At 44.9% G+C, this 22,632-nt stretch overlaps 1 protein-coding gene across 4 annotated transcripts in view; it reads right to left on the reverse strand.

The window, feature by feature from the left end:
- Nucleotides 1-22,632, reverse strand: part of LOC134914279 (poly [ADP-ribose] polymerase tankyrase-1) — a 571,272-nt gene that overhangs the window by 76,069 nt on the left and 472,571 nt on the right. For all 4 annotated transcript variants that reach the window (XM_063920036.1, XM_063920037.1, XM_063920035.1 and 1 more), the window contains one exon: nucleotides 18,306-18,388. In XM_063920036.1, the coding sequence (XP_063776106.1) occupies nucleotides 18,306-18,388 (83 nt within the window). The remainder of the gene's footprint in view (nucleotides 1-18,305; nucleotides 18,389-22,632) is intronic.

Here is a 22,632-nt window from a genome sequence, read left to right on the forward strand (position 1 = left end):
GGTGAACAGAGGAGACACTGATACTTAGACTCCAGAGAAACATATTCAGTGGTACAGAGGAAGAGTGCAATGGAGAATGTGATACTGGGACAAGACTCATTTTGTATTGAGTGCATGCTTTATAAGGGACAAGGAGTAAAAGATTCAATATCGCCTATAAGGTATATGTGGGATTGTGATATTGGGATTTTGCGGCTATATAAAGGAAAATTGAGCTATGGCTGCTAACATGGGAATTTCTAATATACACACAGAGACGTTATTGTATGTACAAACGGATACTCTATGTCAGTGGTTCTCAAACTGGGTGCCGCGGGACACTTGCAGGGGTGCCTCAGGTTGGTGGACCAGGACCAATTCAAACTATTTATTGTCAATGTAATTAGTGCTTGTGGCTGCCAATCATAAAATATGTCGACAAACAGAAGCAAAACTTGTTCCTCACCATATAATTGAACCTGAGGATGATATTTTAACATAAGTTACTTAATTCACTATTTTTTTTAAAAATTTCTCAATAAGAAACTTTTGGCCTAGGGAGCTGTGAAAATAATTCTGATACTCTAGGGCGCTGTGATTCAAAAAAGTTTGGGAACCACTGCCCTATGTCATACTTGCTCACGGTGTGAAATTTATATCTGTACTGTATAAAGGAATAAGCATCAGCGGTACGTGACTGCCAGACCTGGAGCGTGAAAGGGGCGTCTGACAGTAGCGTCGGACAGGTGACAGTGATTATACATTGACACACAAGTTATGTTGTACCTGACAACGGGGAGCAGTCCCTGAAACGTAGGACCACAATAAAGGACAACATATTAGACTAAAACAAGTATATATATATATATACATACACATACTGCTCAAAAAAATTAAGGTAACACTAAAATAACACATCCTAGATCTGAATGAATGAAATGTTCTTATTAAATACTTTGTTCTTTACATAGTTGAATGTGCTGACAACAAAATCACACAAAAATTATCAATGGAAATCAAATTCATTAACCATGGAGGTCTGGATTTGGAGTCACACTCAAAATTAAAGTGGAAAAACACACTACAGGCTGATCCAACTTTGATGTAATGTCCTTTAAACAAGTCAAAATGAGGCTCAGTAGTGTGTGTGGCCTCCACGTGCCTGTATGACCTCCCTACAACGCCTGGGCATGCTCCTGATGAGGTGGCGGATGGTCTCCTGAGGGATCTCCTCCCAGACCTGGACTAAAGCATCCGCCAACTCCTGGACAGTCTGTGGTGGATGGAGCGAGCACATGGAGGGCTGTGCGGCCCCCCCAAAGAAATGCCACCCCACACCATTACTGACCCACTGCCAAACCGGTCATGCTGGAGGATGTTGCAGGCAGCAGAACGGTCTCCTTGGCGTCTCCAGACTCTGTCACATGTGCTCAGTGAGAACCTGCTTTCATCTGTGAAGAGCACAGGGCGCCAGTGGCAAATTTGCCAATCTTGGTGTTCTCTGGCAAATGCCAAACGTCCTGCACGGTGTTGGGCTGTAAGCACAACCCCCACCTGTGGACGTCGGGCCGTTATACCACCCTCATGGAGTCTGTTTCTGATCGTTTGAGTAGACACATGCACATTTGTGGCTTGCTGGAGGTCATTTTGCAGGGCTCTGGCAGTGCTCCTCCTGTTCCTCCTTGCACAAAGGCGGAGGTAGCGGTCCTGCTGCTGGGTTGTTGCCCTCCTACGGCCTCCTCCACGTCTCCTGATGTTCTGGCCTGTCTCCTGGTAGCGCCTTCATGCTCTGGACACTACGCTGACAGACACACCAAACCTTCTTGCCACAGCTCGCATTGATGTGCCATCCTGGATGAGCTGCACTACCTGAGCCACTTGTGTGGGTTGTTGACTCCGTCTCATGCTACCACTAGAGTGAAAGCACCGCCAGCTTTCAAAAGTGACCAAAACATCAGCCAGAAAGCATAGGAGCTGAGAAGTGGTCTGTGGTCACCACCTGCAGAACAACTCCTTTATTGGGGGTGTCTTGCTAATTGCCTATAATTTCCACCTGTTGTCTATTCCATTTGCACAACAGCATGTGAAATTGATTGTCAATCAGTGTTGCTTCCTAAGTGGACAGTTTGATTTCACAGAAGTGTGATTGACTTAGAGTTACATTGTGTTGTTTAAGTGTTCCCTTTATTTTTTTGAGCAATATATATATATATATATATATATATATATATATATATATATATATATATATGTATGTAGAAAGGACCGCACAACTTAATTTAGAAAATCCAGCAGACCCAGTACCAGTGATAGGTGTAACAGCAACCACCACTATAATGCAGAGTATACCCGCGGCACTCCGTAAATAATCACATGTAGACAGCAGTCATGACTGCTGTCTGCATGTGATTATTTACGGAGTGCCGCGGGTATACTCTGCATGTATATATATATATACACATATACACACACACACAGACACATATACACTATATGGACAAACTTATTTGGACGCCTGTGACCATTACACCAACAGGGACTGTACTGACGTATTCAAATACATATACTTAAATAATATGGAGTTGGTCCCACCTTTTGCACCTATAAGAGCTTCCACCCTTATTGAAGTCTTTCCACAAGATTTTGGAGTGTTTCCGTCGGAACTTGTGCCCATTCATTCTGTAGAGCATTTATGAAGACAGGCACGGATGTTGGACGAGAAGGCCTGGCACGCAATCTTCGTTCCAGTTCATCCTAAAGGTGCATAATGGGGTTGAGGTGAGGGCTTTGTATGGGCCAGTCAAAATCTTCCGCACCAAACCATGTCTTTGTAGTCCTTGCTTTATACACTGGGGCAGAATCATGTTGGAATAGAAAAGGGCCTTCTCCAAACTATTGCCGCAAAGTTGGAAGCATAGCATTGTCCAAAATGTCTTGGTATGCTGAAGCGTTAAGATTGACCTATACTGTATATAACCCTGAAAAACAGCCCCATACCATTATCCCTTTTCCACCAAACTTCACAGTTGAAATAATGCAGTCAGGCAGGGAACGTTCTTCTGGCATTCGTCAAACCCAGACTCTCCCCGTCTGACTACTAAACAGAGAAACAAGATTCGTCACTCCACAGAACACGTTTTCACTGCTCCACAGTCCAGTGTCGGTGTGCTTTACACCACTCCATCCAACGATTGGCATTGGACTTTGTGATGCGAGGCTTGCATACAGCTGCTTCGTCATGGAAACCCATTCCATTACGTTTCCGCCGTCCAGTTTTAGTGTTTACATTAATGCCAGTGGAAGTTCGGAATTCATCAGCTATGTAATCAGCAGAGCGTTGGTGACTTTTACGAACCATGCGCCTTAGCAATCGTTGACCCCACTCTGATTTCACGTGGTCTTTCGCTTCATGGCTGAGTTGCTGTAGTTCCTAAACACTACCACTTTCTAATAATATCATTAACAGTTGACTGTGGAATATCCAGCAGGGATGAAATTTCATGAAGTGTCTTATTGCCAAGGTGGCATCCTATCTCAGTAGCACGCTTGAAGTCACTGAGCTTTTCAGAATGACTCATTTTGTATCACAAATGCTTGCAAATGGAGACTGCATGGCTAGGTGCTTGATTTTATACACCTGTGGCAACAATGGATGGTTATTTTTGGGGAGTACCTTGATATTCTTATACGAAAGATATCTAACCAACTTGTTGGAAAGAAAATGAAAAATGGTACCTAAAAAAATTAAAAAGGTACCATTTATAGAGTGCTGATTATTCCTTCAACTGCACTTATCTATATATATATATATATATATATATATATATATATATCTATATATCAATATCACTGAGCGGCACTCACAGGACTTAACTTAGAAATAATGGGTCCTCACCCCATATGGAACAACGCTTTGGTATTTTATTTCAACTGTCATAAGGCTTGAAATAAAATACCAAAACGTTGCTGCATATGGGGTGAGGACCCATTATTTCTAAGTGAAGTCCTGTGAGTGCCGCTCAGTGATATTGCTATTTATCAGCGTTCTGTCTCTGCAAGAGAAGGCACCGGGCATAATTATCAAGACTATAGAGGAACAGTGTGTATGGTGATCTTGTTCACATACAGGGGGAGATTTATCAAAGCTTGGAGAGATAAAGTGCCAACCAATCAGTTGCTGTCATTTCTCAAACACCGCCTGTAACATGGCAGTTAGAAGCTGATTAGTTATCTCTCTCTAAGCTTTGATAAATTTCTCCTTGTAACAATACCCATCTTTAATTGCTATGACTAAAACTACATCCAACACTAAATACTTGTTTGCCTCTCTGGGTGTAGGAACGTCTACACCAATCATACACTTGTGTGGCACTTTTGTGAAACTTGTACCACTCTCTACTGAAATATCATCTTATTTCTCATATTTAACTTTGACAGACACAAAAAATTGTGTTTTTTTTACTCCAATGCACCGAGACAGTAATTGTGCATTGCTAAATTCATTTAACAACATGTAATCGGTACCAGGGTATAGATATTATCTATATTTACCCCAAAAATGTCGTATTCGGGTAATACTAGATTCAAATAAGAAATTATTCCTATCAACCCTTGCAAAATACCTCACATTATATACCCAGGCTGACATCTACAGTGGTCATATAATGGTCCTCACAGTGTAGGCAATAGCTGTTAGACAGGGTTGTGCACAGGGTGGAATGCTGGTAGATCGCAGGTAACTGTTGTCCGCACTAGGGCTAGTGCCCGGACATAATTCAGCTATTGTGGAGTATAGCATGGATTACCACTCCCTGGACTGCTGCTGCTCGTCGCTGACACCGGAGGGCATGCTGTGGAGGACCTGGTCGTGCCACCACTGGGTAAGTTCCGTGACTGCTCTCGATCCCTGCAATGAATCATCGTTCAGGACACGTTGAAATGCGCTTGTGTAAACCTAATCCTGCTGCTGTGATCGAGGCTCAGGGGAGAGACACTGGAGGATGAGCTGGAAGGGACCTGGTCGTGACGCTGCTGTGTGAGCTCCGTGGTCGCTCACTCGTCTCTGCGCCAAGTTGTTGCTGGGGGCGTGAAGAGGTACACTGTGTAGGGCACACTCCTACTGCCGCATATGGAGCTCCGGGAAGACGTGTTTCACCCGTAGAAAACCGGGCTTGCTCACTTCCTGTCCCTGTCTCGGCTGGCGATATCTTTATTGTTACACCAAGGGGAGGGGAGCTGAGCTGATGGTCCTTACGGTGTGTGTGTGGTGTCAAAGCACCACCCCTAGACCCCGTCCACCACTCCCCCGAGCCTCGATTGGGGCAACAGGATCAGGTTTATACAGCGCACTTCAACGTGTCCTGACCGGCGATTCATTGCAGGGATCAGGAGAGCAATCACGGAGCTTACCCAGCGGCACGCCCAGGACCTCCACAGCATGCCCTCCGGTGTCAGCGACGAGCAGCAGCAGTCCAGGGAGTGGTAATCCATCCTATAATCACAATAGCTGAATTGTGTCTGGGCACTAGCCCTAGTGCGGACAACAGTTACCTGTGATCTACCAGCATTCCCCCTGTGTACACCCCCGTCTAACAGCTATTACCTACACTGTGAGGACAATTATATGACCACTATAGATGTCAGCCTGGGTATATAATGTGAGGTATTTTGCAAGTTAGAGTTGGCTGACTATTTTAGGAATATATAAACTCTGTATGATAGCTTATTTAATATCACCACATTTGGTTGATTAACCCTCTAACTTCCCCTTCTGAATTCGTTGTGACCAGAGTATATAGTAGGATTGTGTAACCCTATAATTGCAACTGTTATGGGTTTTTGATTGCAGATACTATATGCATACTAACAAGTGTAATTGTACAATATTTTGAATTCTGTTTTGAGCTCACAGCTGTGGCTATATACCTCCACGTTTATATATGAGTTTGTGCTAGAATAGAGTCATATGCTCTCCTCCAGAATCTGTAGACACAGCCACTTTGGGGATGATTATGGGGTATATGCAATTGCGGTCGAATTCCCGAAATTGTCAAAAAACTGGACTTTTTCGCAAAAAAAAATAAAAAAAAAAATCGACAATGCAATTCAGTACTTTCCGTCAAAAAAACGGACTTTCAAAATTCGACTTTTTGAAATTCGACATTTGTCAAATTCGACTTTTCTGCAATGGTACAAATGCGGCAATTCGACAAAAGTATATTCAATTGAAGTTTGGAAATTCGACAACAGTGCTTTTAGACAGTAAATTCGTCATTTTCAATCCGCCACACTTTGGTGGGTGAATCTAATAAAAATTTTTGAAAACATGTTTTTTTTGGTGTTTTTTTTATTAGTAATAGCATATCTATTTATATTAGAAGGGATTAGGTACTTGGTTTGTCTTTTTGGGAGGCACAAGTATTATTTATATATTTTTAAAAATTTTTTTTTTTTTTTTTTTTTTTTTAGATGGAATGGTAAAATCCCGGTAAAAAATGGCGTGGGGTCCCCCCTCCAAAGCATAACCAGCCTCGGGCTCTACGAGCCGGTCCTGGTTCTAAAAATCCGGGGGAAAAATGGACAGGGGATCCCCCGTATTTATAAAACCAGCACCGGGCTCTGCGCCTGGTGCAAAAAATACGGGGGACAAAAAGAGTAGGGGTCCCCCGTATTTTTTACACCAGCATCGGGCTCCACTAGCTGGACAGATAATGCCACAGCCGGGGGTCACTTTTATACAGCGCCCTGCGGCCGTGGCATTAAATATCCAACTAGTCACCCCTGGCCGGGGTACCCTGGGGGAGTGGGGACCCCTTCAATCAAGGGGTCCCCCCCCCAGCCACCCAAGGGCCAGGGGTGAAGCCCGAGGCTGTCCCCCCCATCCAAGGGCTGCGGATGGGAGACTGATAGCCTTGAGAAAATGACAAGAATATTGTTTTTTTCCCTGTAGTACTACAAGTCCCAGCAAGCCTCCCCCGCAAGCTGGTACTTGGAGAACCACAAGTACCAGCATGCGGGAGAAAAACGGGCCCGCTGGTACCTGTACTACTACTGGAAAAAAAATACCCAAATAAAAACAGGAGACACACACCTTGAGAGTAAAACTTTACTGCACACCTGCCGACACACATACTTACCTATGTTGACCCGCCGACTGCCACGTCTCCTGATCCGACAACACCAACAGCAGATCCCGTTCTATTTCTTCTATTTGGATACTTTCTATGAACTCAAATCAATGATTCTGGAGAAAAGTTGATTAGGGACTCCTATGACTTACTACCACACCATACTGCATATGCCCAATCTCGTCTGATCTTGAAAGTTATACAGTATAGGACCAAGTCAGTACCAGGCGGTAGACCACCTGGGAATACCCGATGTAGTAGGTCGGAGCTTTGGGGACACTCCGGTCTAACATTGACAGCAGATTCATCCTGTCACTATCTGTATCGATTGCCAACCTGTGGCAGGTTAATCCTTATATCATCCTACTATATACCCCTTCTCGACAAGGACCATAACCGTGACTCTCGGATATATTAGATCTACATACTGCATGTGTTGAGGTTGATATCAGGTGCTAGCGAGCCAATACATGAAAGGTGGCATAAGCTAATATAGGTTCGCGCATAACAATCCAATTCAGGATATTAATATGGGACAATATTCCCGTTACCACTGTCGCTCATTATTATATTGAGATTTATCAGTCTATTTTATTTTATTTTATATTTTTCTATTTCTTCAGGGGACTATATTTTAATAAGTACTGAATAAAAGTTAATTTCTATACTTCTACAACAAAACAGACTGACATACTGTATGTCCTTTTCGTAAGAGTGCACCGACTCAAAGTCTTCTTTCTTCTCCTTGCCTTGTATTTCAAATTTCTCCAACTGTAAAGTTGCATTTAATACATCCCATTCTCTTGTTGTACTAGCATTTATCATGTCTTTTTTTGTTATTTATTTGTCAGTAACAAGACAAAAATACCCCTTTCCATTGCTGCAATAACCTGGGTTATGGTCGGGATAACCTCAGTGGAAAAGGGTTTTATTATCTCCAAGCACCGCTATTACAGAAAGACTGCACCCGTGTGCAGTGTAAACAGCAGTGATTTGGTAACAACCTGAGTCACTGGTGCGGTGCGAATTGGGTCTGACATGGGTTGGAACTGCGTTCCAAAACCAATGTCGGATGCAGGATTTCAGCGGAAAAGGGGTATTACACATGTTATTTCTCCTTTAGATGTGTGTAATCCATACAGTGCCAAGGGGGAACTTTTTGTACTACAGAACATGTACGCAACATGGCTTTGGGTTCCATGAAGGTTTTACAGAAGGAAACAGGAAAATTAGCTCCAAATATTTAAAGACAGGAAAAGTTATCCACTTCCTTATGGAAAGATTTAAGGGCTTGTGACCTTTTCATTGACATCTTCAAATGCAACATAATTTTTTTCATTTTAAATTTCTTTTTGGAACAGACTTAAATTTATAGGAGATATCAGAATTCATTATTATTCAGGAACACGTAGAGTATATGCGCAACTGTACTGGAAACAAAATTAATTCTGTTTTTTTCTGCATTCAGTCAACAGATACCGAAGAAAAAAAAATAAAATGTAGCTGGGGACTTTTAACCACTTACCTGGCATGGTCGCATCAGATGCGACCATGCCTGCAAGTGCTCTATCTGACCTGGTCGCACAGGATGCGACCAGTCAGATAGAGTGTGTCAGCAGCGTCAGGGAAGAGAAACTTCACTCGGCTGCTGCGGTCAGAGGGACCGGAATGTCCCTCTGCCTCCCTGCACTCTCCCCCTGTGTCTGTCATGCTGCCGATCACTGCTGATCGGTCAGCACGGCAGGATCCCCTCCAGTAGCTGCAGACAATGGCAGCCGCTGGGGAGTGTAAATGAACCCTCCCAAGCCACCCCCAGACCTCTTCCCTGTATACCTGCAGGCTGTCCCGGCTTTCAAAATGAAAGCCACGTTGGTCTAGATGTTCCGATGGTCGCAATATTCCCGATCGATGTTTTGATGTTTGGGGGGAAAATGTTTAAAAAAAAAAAAAAAGGAAAAAAATATTTTTCTTTTTTTCTTTAACTAAAATCATTTGGGATAGGGTTAAATTCATGTTCTTCACCTAATTCACTCATAAAAAACCCAGACAATTTCAGAGCGGTTTTTGGCGAAATAGTCAGTTCAGTGGTTAAGGGAAATATATGGCATGCATAGTTTTAGATCACAGAACTTCACACTGGTATATATGTGTATGTCAATACAAAAACCAATCTAATCAAGAGAGACTATTGAGTACATATAACTAAAAGAAACTAACCCTACAACATGGTGTGGGTGGAATCTCCCTAGGTTCTTGGTTTAGCCCATGCAGCTGTAAAACAATGACTTCCCCTCTAGCTTAGTGAAAGTTTTTGTAGCACAACATATCATGTACCTAGCCAGTGGCGTACTGTACTATAAGTCAGTCCCTTTAATCCAGGAAGCCATGTAAATCCAACTAATTAGCCAAATTTTCTCAAACGCCACCTATACTTCTGAAAGGACACTGGAGATGCGAGTGCAATATAACAAGTAAACCATGTACACAACATTGCAGCATTATTTCTCAATGTAATCTCTACATGCACACATACATACACAAAGTATACATACACACACACACACACACACACACACACACACACAGCATGCATACATACATACATACATACATACATACATACATAGTATACATGCACACTGCATACATACACAAACAGTATACATGCATACATACCACACACAGACACACCCCATCCACTAACTACTAACACTGCTACAGTTACAGGAACAGCATGTACCTCTCCTAGCCAGCATATTTTATTAAAGACCACAGGCCTCTCCTTCACCCCCGAGGTATGAAACAAGCACATGGAGTCAGTGACAGCATCATATGCCCTCACCAGGCTCTCTGTCTCTTTCAATACCCCACATGCTGCCTGAGAGGAGCTGCGCGCTGTCAGAGCAGCTCCCCCTACAGGCACCTAGCAGCAAGCTTCTCTCACTGGTAGTGTATGGAGGGAGCTTCTGCTGCAACTGCCGTGGGTGCACTCAGTCTGCCTGTGTTCCTCCTTACTATGTACACACACAAGAAACATCGGTTAGCAGCGCAGATGGATCGGCGGCCGGGGGGGGGGGGTTCTAGGTACTCGGAACCCCCCCCTTGCGTGCATGGTAATTAAACACTTTATTTACTTGAAATTAAAAGAAAATGTGTTATGTGCTTATCTCCATTAAGTGTTGTCCCTGTCTCTCCTCCCACAACTGCAGAAGAGGTCTGAGACCGCACTCACCGCACAGGGACTTCTGATCTCCCTCTACAAGCATTTTAACACTCGTAATATCTAAGAAAATAGGTCTTAAACTTGTTACCAATGACTCCAATGCCCAAGTGTAATGAAACAATACTCTTATTCATGAGCACTGGCGGCTTACTAATCACTGGCTTCTCTATTTACTTTGCATTTGCTGCAAGTGCACACATTTGTGAAGGCTAGGTAACCTCCAATAAACCCCTGGATGAGAATAAAAATAAGAATTTACTTACCGATAATTCTATTTCTCGTAGTCCGTAGTGGATGCTGGGGACTCCGTAAGGACCATGGGGAATAGCGGCTCCGCAGGAGACTGGGCACATTTAAAGAAAGCTTTAGGACTATCTGGTGTGCACTGGCTCCTCCCCCTATGACCCTCCTCCAAGCCTCAGTTAGGATACTGTGCCCGGACGAGCGTACACAATAAGGAAGGATTTTGAATCCCGGGTAAGACTCATACCAGCCACACCAATCACACTGTACAACTTGTGATCTGAACCCAGTTAACAGCATGATAACAGAGGAGCCTCTAGAAAAGATGGCTCACTACAGCAATAACCCGATTTTTTGGTAACAATAACTATGTACCAGTATTGCAGACAATCCGCACTTGGGATGGGCGCCCAGCATCCACTACGGACTACGAGAAATAGAATTATCGGTAAGTAAATTCTTATTTTCTCTAACGTCCTAAGTGGATGCTGGGGACTCCGTAAGGACCATGGGGATTATACCAAAGCTCCCAAACGGGCGGGAGAGTGCGGATGACTCTGCAGCACCAATTGAGAGAACTCCAGGTCCTCCTCAGCCAGGGTATCAATTTTGTAGAATTTTACAAACGTATTTGCTCCTGACCAAGTAGCTGCTCGGCAAAGTTGTAAAGCCGAGACCCCTCGGGCAGCCGCCCAAGATGAGCCCACCTTCCTTGTGGAGTGGGCATTTACAGATTTTTGGCTGTGGCAGGCCTGCCACAGAATGTGCAAGCTGAATTGTACTACAAATCCAACGTGCAATAGTCTGCTTAGAAGCAGGAGCACCCAGCTTGTTGGGTGCATACAGGATAAACAGTGAGTCAGATTTTCTGACTCCAGCCGTCCTGGAAACATATATTTTCAGGGCCCTGACAACGTTTAGCAACTTGGAGTCCTCCAAGTCCCTAGTAGCCGCAGGCACCACAATAGGTTGGTTCAGGTGAAACGCTGAAACCACCTTAGGGAGAAACTGAGGACGAGTTCTCAATTCCGCCCTGTCCGAATGGAAAATCAGATAAGGGCTTTTACAGGATAAAGCCGCCAATTCTGACACGCGCCTGGCCCAGGCCAGGGCCAACAGCATGACCACTTTCCATGTGAGATATTTTAACTCCACAGATTTAAGTGGTTCAAACCAATGTGACTTTTGGAACCCAAAAAACTACATTGAGATCCCAAAGTGCCACTGGAGGCACAAAAGGAGGCTGTATATGCAGTACCCCTTTTACAAACGTCTGAACTTCAGGGACTGAAGCTAGTTCTTTTTGGAAGAAAATTGACAGGGCCGAAATTTGAACCTTAATGGACCACAATTTCAGGCCCATAGACACTCCTGTTTGCAGGAAATGTAGGAATCGACCCAGTTGAATTTCCTCCGTCGGGCCTTACTGGCCTCGCACCACGCAACATATTTTCGCCAAATGCGGTGATAATGTTTTGCGGTTACATCCTTCCTGGCTTTGATCAGGATAGGGATGACTTCATCCGGAATGCCTTTTTTCCTTCAGGATCCGGCGTTCAACCGCCATGCCGTCAAACGCAGCCGCGGTAAGTCTTGGAACAGACAGGGTCCTTGTTGGAGCAGGTCCCTTCTTAGAGGTAGAGGCCAAGGATCCTCCGTGAGCATCTCTTGAAGTTCCGGTTACCAAGTCCTTCTTGGCCAATCCGGAGCCACGAATATAGTGCTTACTCCTCTCCATCTTATCAATCTCAGTACCTTGGGTATGAGAGGCAGAGGAGGGAACACATACACTGACTGGTACACCCACGGTGTTACCAGAGCGTCTACAGCTATTGCCTGAGGGTCCCTTGACCTGGCGCAATACCTGTCGAGTTTTTCCCAACGGTTTATAATCATGTGGAAGACTTCTGGGTGAAGTCCCCACTCTCCCGGGTGGAGGTCGTGCTGAGGAAGTCTGCTTCCCAGTTGTCCACTCCCGGAATGAATACTGCTGACAGTGCTATCACATGATTTTCCGCCCAGCGAAGAATCCTTGCAGCTTCTGCCATTGCCCTCCTGCTTCTTGTGCCACCCTGTCTGTTTACGTGGGTGACTGCCGTGATGTTGTCCGACTGGATCAACACCGGCTGACCTTGAAGCAGAGGTCTTGCTAAGCTTAGAGCATTGTAAATGGCCCTTAGCTTCAGGATATTTATGTGAAGTGATGTCTCCAGGCTTGACCATAAGCCCTGGATATTCCTTCCCTGTGTGACTGCTCCCCAGCCTCGCAGGCTGGCATCCGTGGTCACCAGGACCCAGTCCTGAATGCCGAATCTGCGGCCCTCTAGAAGATGAGCACTCTGCAACCACCACAGGAGGGACACCCTTGTCCTTGGTGACAGGGTTATCCGCTGATGCATCTGAAGATGCGACCCGGACCATTTGTCCAGCAGGTCCCACTGGAAAGTTCTTGCGTGGAATCTGCCGAATGGGATTGCTTCGTAGGAAGCCACCATTTTACCCAGAACCCTTGTGCATTGATGCACTGAGACTTGGCTCGGTTTTAGGAGGTTCCTGACTAGCTCGGATAACTCCCTGTCTTTCCCCTCCGGGAGAAACACCTTTTTCTGGACTGTGTCCAGGATCATCCCTAGGAACAGAAGACAAGTCGTCGGAACCAGCTGCGATTTTGGAATATTGAGAATCCAATCGTGCTGCCGCAACACTACCTGAGATAGTGCTACACCGACCTCCAACTGTTCCCTGGATCTTACCCTTATCAGGGAATCGTCCAAGTAAGGGATAACTAAAATTCCCTTCCTTCGAAGGAATATCATCATTTCGGCCATTACCTTGGTAAAGACCCGGGGTGCCGTGGACCATCCATACGGCAGCGTCTGAACTGATAGTGACAGTTCTGTACCATAAACCTGAGGTACCCTTGGTGAGAAGGGTAAATTTTGACATGAAGGTAAGCATCCTTGATGTCCCGAGACATCATGTAGTCCCCTTCTTCCAGGTTCGCAATCACTGCTCTGAGTGACTCAATCTTGAATTTGAACCTCTGTATGTAAGTGTTCAAAGATTTTAGATTTAGAATCGGTCTCACCGAGCCGTCCGGCTTCGGTACCACAACAGTGTGGAATAATACCCCGTTCCTTGTTGCAGGAGGGGTACCTTGATTATCACCTGCTGGGAATACAGCTTGTGAATGGCTTCCAAAACTGTCTCCCTGTCAGAAGGAGACATCGGTAAAGCCGACTTTAGGAAAACGGCGAGGGGGAGACGTCTCGAATTCTAATTTGTACCCCTGAGATATCACCTGAAGGATCCAGGGGTCTACTTGCGAGTGAGCCCACTGCGCGCTGAAATTCATTGAGACGGGCCCCCCACCGTGCCTGATTCTGCTTGTAAAGCCCCAGCGTCATACTGAGGGCTTGGCAGAGGCGGGAGAGGGTTTCTGTTCCTGGGAACTGGCTGATTTCTGCAGCCTTTTTTCTCTCCCGCTGTCACGGGGCAGAAATGAGGAACATTTTGCCCGCTTGTCCACGAAAAGACTGCGCCTGATAATACGGCGTCTTCTCATGTTGAGAGGCGACCTGGGGTACAAACGTGGATTTCCCAGCTGTTGCCGTGGCCACCAGGTCTGAAAGACCGACCCCAAATAACTCCTCCCCTTATTAAGGCAATACTTCCAAATGCCGTTTGGAATACGCATCACCTGACCACTGACGTGTCCATAACCCTCTACTGGTAGAAATGGACAACGCACTTAGACTTGATGCCAGTCGGCAAATATTCCGCTGTGCATCACGCATATATAGAAATGCATCTTTTAAATGCTCTATAGGCAAAAATATACTGTCCCTATCTAGGGTATCAATATTTTCAGTCAGGGAATCCGACCACGCCAACCCAGCACTGCACATCCAGGCTGAGGCGATTGCTGGTCGCAGTATAACACCAGTATGTGTGTAAATACATTTTAGGATACCCTCCTGCTTTCTTTCAGCAGGATCCTTAAGGGCGGCCATCTCAGGAGAGGGTAGAGCCCTTACAAGCGTGTGAGCGCTTTATCCACCCTAGGGGGTGTTTCCCAACGCACCCTAACCTCTGGCGGGAAAGGATATAATGCCAATAACATTTTAGAAATTATCAGTTATCGGGGGAAAACCACGCATCATCACACACCTCATTTAATTTCTCAGATTCAGGAAATCTACAGGTAGTTTTTCCTCACCGAACATAATACCCCTTTTTGGTGGTACTCGTATTATCAGAAATGTGTAAAACATTTTTCATTGCCTCAATCATGTAACGTGTGGCCCTACTGGAAGTCACATTTGTCTCTTCACCGTCGACACTGGAGTCAGTATCCGTGTCGGCGTCTATATCTGCCATCTGAGGTAACGGGCGCTTTAGAGCCCCTGACGGCCTATGAGACGTCTGGACAGGCACAAGCTGAGTAGCCGGCTGTCTCATGTCAACCACTGTCTTTTATACAGAGCTGACACTGTCACGTAATTCCTTCCAACAGTTCATCCACTCAGGTGTCGACCCCCTAGGGGGTGACATCACTATTACAGGCAATCTGCTCCGTCTCCACATCATTTTTCTCCTCATACATGTCGACACAAACGTACCGACATACAGCACACACACAGGGAATGCTCTGATAGAGGACAGGACCCCACTAGCCCTTTGGGGAGACAGAGGGAGAGTTTGCCAGCACACACCAAAGCGCTATATATATACAGGGATAACCTTATATAAGTGTTTTTCCCCTTATAGCTGCTGTATTGTTAATACTGCGCCTAATTAGTGCCCCCCTCTCTTTTTTAACCCTTTCTGTAGTGTAGTGACTGCAGGGGAGAGCCAGGGGAGCTTCCCTCCAACTGAGCTGTGAGGGAAAATGGCGCCAGTGTGCTGAGGAGATAGGCTCCGCCCCTTTTTCGCGGACTTTTCTCCTGCTTTTTTATGGATTCTGGCAGGGGTTAAAATTCATCCATATAGCCCTGGGGGCTATATGTGATGTATTTTCGCCAGCCAAGGTGTTTTTATTGCTGCTCAGGGCGCCCCCCCCTAGCGCCCTGCACCCTCAGTGACCGAAGTGTGAAGTGTGCTGAGGAGCAATGGCGCACAGCTGCAGTGCTGTGCGCTACCTTGGTGAAGACAGGATGTCTTCTGCCGCCGATTTTCCGGACCTCTTCTGTCTTCTGGCTCTGTAAGGGGGCCGGCGGCGCGGCTCTGGGACCCATCCATGGCTGGGCCTGTGATCGTCCCTCTGGAGCTAATGTCCAGTAGCCTAAGAAGCCCAATCCACTCTGCACGCAGGTGAGTTTGCTTCTTCTCCCCTTAGTCCCTCGATGCAGTGAGCCTGTTGCCAGCAGGTCTCACTGAAAATAAAAAACCTAAACTAAAACTTTCACTAAGAAGCTCAGGAGAGCCCCTAGTGTGCACCCTTCTCGTTCGGGCACAGAGATCTAACTGAGGCTTGGAGGAGGGTCATAGGGGGAGGAGCCAGTGCACACCAGATAGTCCTAAAGCTTTCTTTAGATGTGCCCAGTCTCCTGCGGAGCCGCTATTCCCCATGGTCCTTACGGAGTCCCCAGCATCCACTTAGGACGTTAGAGAAAAACTAGTAAGGGTGTGTCAAACATGTCAAATACGGTTTCACTAATGTCTACAGAGCCATAAATAGAAGTGTGAAGTGTTTTAGCTCTCTGTGTCTATTTACAACCAGTTTTCTTTTATTACTGCGTTATCAATTGTATAGCACAACAGGGTATGCTAGCGTTATAGAAGTAAATTATTAATTATATGGTCTGTACTTCCATTTGTTTTTTTACGCAAAAGAACCACAGTAAGTATGAAGGTGGCCATACAGTAAGCCGAGGTATCGCATACCTCAGCAACTTCCCGCCAGCGGCTATATCGCATATGATACATTCTATTGAGTCATTTTGCATGCAATGTTTCGCATGCGATCCCATTCACTGCTCCGGGATACGATGTATACTTGGTGCAGCAGTGACCATCTCTAGATAGTCACTGTAAAGTAATACAATTATGCCATATTAAGAATTATTCCAGATACAGATAAATGTACAGTTAACGCAGAGCTAGCATTATGGCTATCACTGCTGCCTCTCAGTGCTAAGGTCATTAATTATATTTCCCACCTGGAATCTATAAGTGGGGTGTGTCAATTGTCCCTGTGTCTGAATGGGTTTCCTCAGTGTGCACTGGTTTATACAGTGTGGAAGATTGTAAGCTCCACTGAGGCAGTGAGTTATGTGAAAGGCATATTATCTGTGCAGTGCTGCATAATATGGTGGCACTATATATACAGTAGCTGGGATATACAGTAGCTAGTGACTGTGTGCTGGAAAGAGACCTAAAAATACTGGCAGGCCAAACACAGAGCAAAAGCCAGGTAGCTGCAGTCAGGACTAATACAATTCAGATGTGAAAAAAAATCATATAAAAAAACAACAACATCATTTTATCATTTTAAAAACCACTGTTTAGCCCGTGACTTGATTTGGCACATCTGTCTATTAATGACACACAAAACTACAGAAGATACAGAAGGTGGCAATATTAATAATGAAATATATATATTGAAAAGCAAAACTATTGGTAAGATTTTTACCTGCCAAAAACAAATCAGGGGGAAGAGACTGAAAAAAAATCTACATTTACAGTTAAAACATCTGAAAATACTCACCTACCCATCTTTCTCTAAAGCGGCCCCATAACTGCGCTAAGTGCCACTCCTCTTTACTCTGACTGCGACGATTCAAATCACCTGACCAATCTATGTCAGGTCGGTACCCTGGCCCCTCCCAGCTCTCCGGGCTAGAAGGAAGGGCAGGCACTGGAAACACCCAATATCATTATCTATACTTTGAAACTATTGAATTGGAGCTATCAAGAGGGTAATAGTCTGAAATCGATTATGAAATAATATTTCGAGCAATATTTTCGTAATCAATTCTCATGCCTATATTAAACTTAGAACAGTCTCCCACAGAGTTTCAAGTGTTACAACACACTCATTAAATCTCTGTAACTGTTAAAAATGTATAATTATTATTTGTGTAATGCTTTGTCTGCTCAATTTCAAGACAGCAGCTAATAGACTTTGGAAAAAGTGATTGTTGTGGTTGCTGGTTTTTATGTTCATCTAGCAAATAAATGTAATATATATGTAAATACCCCATCCACTATACCACATTTGTAAATAGTATTTTGTGCTAGACTAGCATTCAATCCTCAAGATGATGGCTCTACAAAATATTCAATATGAAATTCATTTGGCATCGAGAAAGGAAGTCTGGTCTGCACAGAACAAAAGTATTTACGGCTACCCATGTCTTTATCTTAAACCTCTAAAGTTTTAAATACTTCTTTTTTTCCCTACAACCGGCAAGTACACTGTCCACATTTTGTTGGGTGTTAACACACATAAGTAAATTACAGGAGATAGATTTATTGCTCTTGGTTGCACAGAGAAATTAGGATTAAAACAATAAAAGTAACATCCACTGTGAGAAATGTAGTCAGACAAAACTGTGCGGGTAAGCTTGGCCATAGTACTGTATAATAATAAACAGCACATTTCACACCATCTTTTTACAATGATCTTTCACTCGATTTCAAAGCAACACATCACCCTCCCCAGATCAACAAGAAAACCATCTCATCTTAGAAAGTATCAGCAAAGATAACACATTTAGTTTGCTTCCTACCTGTTCAGTTTCAAAGATATCCCGAAGGTGTTCCAGACCAAGGCTTTTCAGAAACTGATTGATGTTCATGTCAAGACCTACAACTGCAGGAAAAAAATAAATAAAAAATGAATATATTTCTCACAGAGAACTTTTAGATACCCAGAAAAGCCCCAGCAGATCTTGTACACAATGCCTTGTGGCTCATTACCTGTATTAAGCCATAAGTCTCAACATGTGCCGTAAAGAATAAATCAAAAAAAGGAAAACATAAATAAAAAGACTATAAAATATGAAGAGGATGTTGCTAAATAACAAAGACGACCTAGTTAGAGCGACCACATATCATAACTGTATATAATAAAAAAAAGAAAAGAAAAAAAAAAAAGAAGATCAACCTTTAAAGTATGTGTCATATTTCACTAACAAATAATGATGATTATTATTATTATTATATAAACATACATTTGGACTTTCTCAGCTCACTCCTAGCTAGGTTTACCTACAAAAGAAACAGATGTTCTTCACCCGTTAATATAAACATACATAATTTTCTCCTAGGATATCACCTTAGTGCAGGGGGGCCATATAAGGCCTGCAAAGCAGTTTGTTCTGGCCCACCCGCTGCTGTGTGTCAGCGAGACACGCCACCGCTCAGTCTGGCGGCGGCGTCTCAGCTGTCAGGGCAGGGAGGAGAGCGCAGCTATGTCCGGCAGCAGTGGCGGGTAGGATCTCAAACCAGCCGCCGGTTCGTGAGCCAATCAGGGCTCGCAGACCGGCAGCCAATCAGGAGCCGCCGCTACCAGTCTGAAGGCTCTCAAACCTGTGGCTGGTTTGTGGTCCTACACGCTGCTGCCACCCGACATAGCCGCGCTCTCCTCCCTGCCCTGACCCCCTGACACCTTAGACATGCAGCAGCTGTCGGACGGAGCACTAAGGGGCAGGAGAGGCGCACGCTGCACTCTCCTCTCCTTCCCTGACACATCTGCAGCGGTGAGCAGCACAGTGGGGTGGGGTGGGCATGTGCGGGGGCATTTGTGTATCTGGCACTGTGGGGGCATTTGTGTATCTGGCACTGCACTGGCATATGTGTATCGGTCACTGTGGGGGCACTTGTGTATCGGTCACTGCGGGAGCACTTGTGCATCTGGCACTGCGGGAGCACTTGTGCATCTGGCACTGCGGGAGCACTTGTGCATCTGGCACTGCGGGAGCACTTGTGCATCTGGCACTGCGGGAGCACTTGTGCATCTGGCACTGCGGGAGCATTTGTGCATCTGGCACTGCGGGAGCATTTGTGTTTCTCGCACTGTGGGGGCATTTGTGTTTCTCGTACTGTGGGGGCATTTGTGTATCTGGCACTGCACTGGCATATGTGTATCTGGCACTGTGGAGGCATTTGTGTATCTCGCACTGCACTATTGAGGGCATATGTGTGACACGTCCCATTTTAATTGGCCACACCCATTTTTTGCGCGCACGCCTTCGGTAGCAACTGGGGGGCATAACTACTGGGGGTAATTTTTAAGTTGATAATTTTTGCATGGCCCCGAAGGATTTTATAAATATCCAAATGGCCCTTGGTAGTATAAAGGTTCCCCACCCCTGCCTTAGTGTATAGATACATTTACTGAATTCTTGATTATTTCGTACAAGGCTAATGTTGACGAAACAATATTTTATAATGGTACTAGGTAAGCTACTTATTCTGGGAAACTTGCATGGGGTGGGTGGTGGTGGAGTCAATTGTACCTGAAAATTTTCCTCAGCGTGTCCTGAAAAAAATGCCCGATAAGTGCCAGCATCACCGCTAATTAAATTACTCAGAGCCTGGTACCTACATTTATGCCACAGTTACGGCACCGCCGACTTGCAGATATCAAACTTCGGCTGTGAGGTCAGGTGCCGTTTACATTCCGCAGCAACGGCACTTTCCACTCAAAACAGAAAATTGAATGGGCGCAAAAGACGGGCTTGAATTGAATAGTCGAAGCTAAAAAATGCGAAAAACTCAAGGCTACCCCTATTTTCTTAACCCATTACATTTTCTGACCTAAATAAATTCCCCCCTAATGAGTGAATTAGGAATACTGGCAACTACTTTTGTAGTGGATTCAGTGTATCTAAAAGCATCAGCCTTCTATTAGGATGAATATTGCACATTTTGGGGTCAATTCAATCCTATGGGGCTGCAAGCAGTTTTATGACAGTTCAGGCTGCCCTAAAAAGTGTGGCGGTTGCCGCACTGACTCAATATATTTAAGGAGAACTGGATTGACATGAAAGCTTTTTGAGAGTTCAACATATAATCATGAAAATGCATCCATCACTTATTGACATTAATAAGGTTTAACAGACGCCTTGTTGTTCGTAGTGAATTCACAGGCTGCAATAGGGAATTATTGGCTCAGTCAGTATGGCTGTATCTACAACAAGGCCATTGGTTCACCTTAAAAAGCAGGGTCTTGCTGTGACTAAGCAAAGGGTTGCTCAACAGCAATAGGAAAAAATTGGAAGTGTGACTGAGCAGAAGGCATGACCCTAACACACATTCTGGCACGCCAGTATTTCAGAAACAATAATTTAACTTGTGCAGTTAAAGCCTTTCACTTCAAGCAGAAATATCTGTAACTACATTTATACCACTTAGAAAAACTGAAAAACACCTTTATCAAAAAGTTTTAAACATCCAACAGACCACATGCTGAATATTATCGTACTGTGCCGGTATCTATATTAATAAAATTATGAGCGCACATCTCCTAGCTGCTTTACCGGCAGATTTAAAAAAAAATAAGAATTTACTTACCGATAATTCTATTTCTCATAGTCCGTAGTGGATGCTGGGAACTCCGTAAGGACCATGGGGAATAGCGGCTCCGCAGGAGACTGGGCACAAAAGTAAAAGCTTTATGACTAGCTGGTGTGCACTGGCTCCTCCCCCTATGACCCTCCCCCAAGCCTCAGTTAGGATACTGTGCCCGGACGAGCGTACATAATAAGGAAGGATCTTGAATCCCGGGTAAGACTCATACCAGCCACACCAATCACACCGTACAACTTGTGATCTGAACCCAGTTAACAGTATGATAAACGTAGGAGCCTCTGAAAAGATGGCTCACAACAATAAACAACCCGATTTTTGTAACAATAACTATATACAAGTATTGCAGACAATCCGCACTTGGGATGGGCGCCCAGCATCCACTACGGACTATGAGAAATAGAATTATCGGTAAGTAAATTCTTATTTTCTCTGACGTCCTAGTGGATGCTGGGAACTCCGTAAGTACCATGGGGATTATACCAAAGCTCCCAAACGGGCGGGAGAGTGCGGATGACTCTGCAGCACCGAATGAGAGAACTCCAGGTCCTCCTCAGCCAGGGTATCGAATTTGTAAAATTTAGCAAACGTGTTTGCCCCTGACCAAGTAGCTGCTCGGCAAAGTTGTAAAGCCGAGACCCCTCGGGCAGCCGCCCAAGATGAGCCCACCTTCCTTGTGGAATGGGCTTTTACAGATTTTGGCTGTGGCAGGCCTGCCACAGAATGTGCAAGCTGAATCGTACTACAAATCCAACGAGCAATCGTCTGCTTAGAAGCAGGAGCACCCAGCTTGTTGGGTGCATACAGGATAAACAGCGAGTCAGATTTTCTGACTCCAGCCGTCCTGGAAACATATATTTTCAGGGCCCTGACTACGTCCAGCAACTTGGAGTCCTCCAAGTCCCTAGTAGCCGCAGGCACCACAATAGGCTGGTTCATGTGAAACGCTGAAACCACCTTAGGGAGAAATTGAGGGCGAGTCCTCAGTTCTGCCCTGTCTGAATGAAAAATTAGGTAAGGGCTTTTATATGATAAAGCCGCCAATTCTGAGACACGCATGGCTGAAGCCAGGGCTAACAGCATGACCACTTTCCATGTGAGATATTTTAATTCCACAGTGGTGAGTGGTTCAAACCAATGTGACTTTAGGAGACTCAACACTACATTGAGATCCCAAGGTGCCACTGGAGGCACAAAAGGAGGCTGTATATGCAGTACCCCTTTGACAAACGTCTGAACTTCAGGCACTGAAGCCAGTTCTTTTTGGAAGAATATTGACAGGGCCGAAATTTGAACCTTAATGGACCCTAATTTTAGGCCCATAGATAGTCCTGTTTGCAGGAAATGCAGGAAACGACCCAGTTGAAATTCCTCTGTAGGGGCCTTCTTGGCCTCACACCACGCAACATATTTTCGCCAAATGCGGTGATAATGTTTCGCGGTTACATCCTTCCTGGCCTTGATCAGGGTAGGGATGACTTCATCTGGAATGCCTTTTTCCTTCAGGATCCGGCGTTCAACCTC

Source organism: Pseudophryne corroboree, chromosome 1, assembly GCF_028390025.1.
Source record: "Pseudophryne corroboree isolate aPseCor3 chromosome 1, aPseCor3.hap2, whole genome shotgun sequence".
NCBI classification, from domain to species: Eukaryota; Metazoa; Chordata; class Amphibia; order Anura; family Myobatrachidae; genus Pseudophryne; species Pseudophryne corroboree.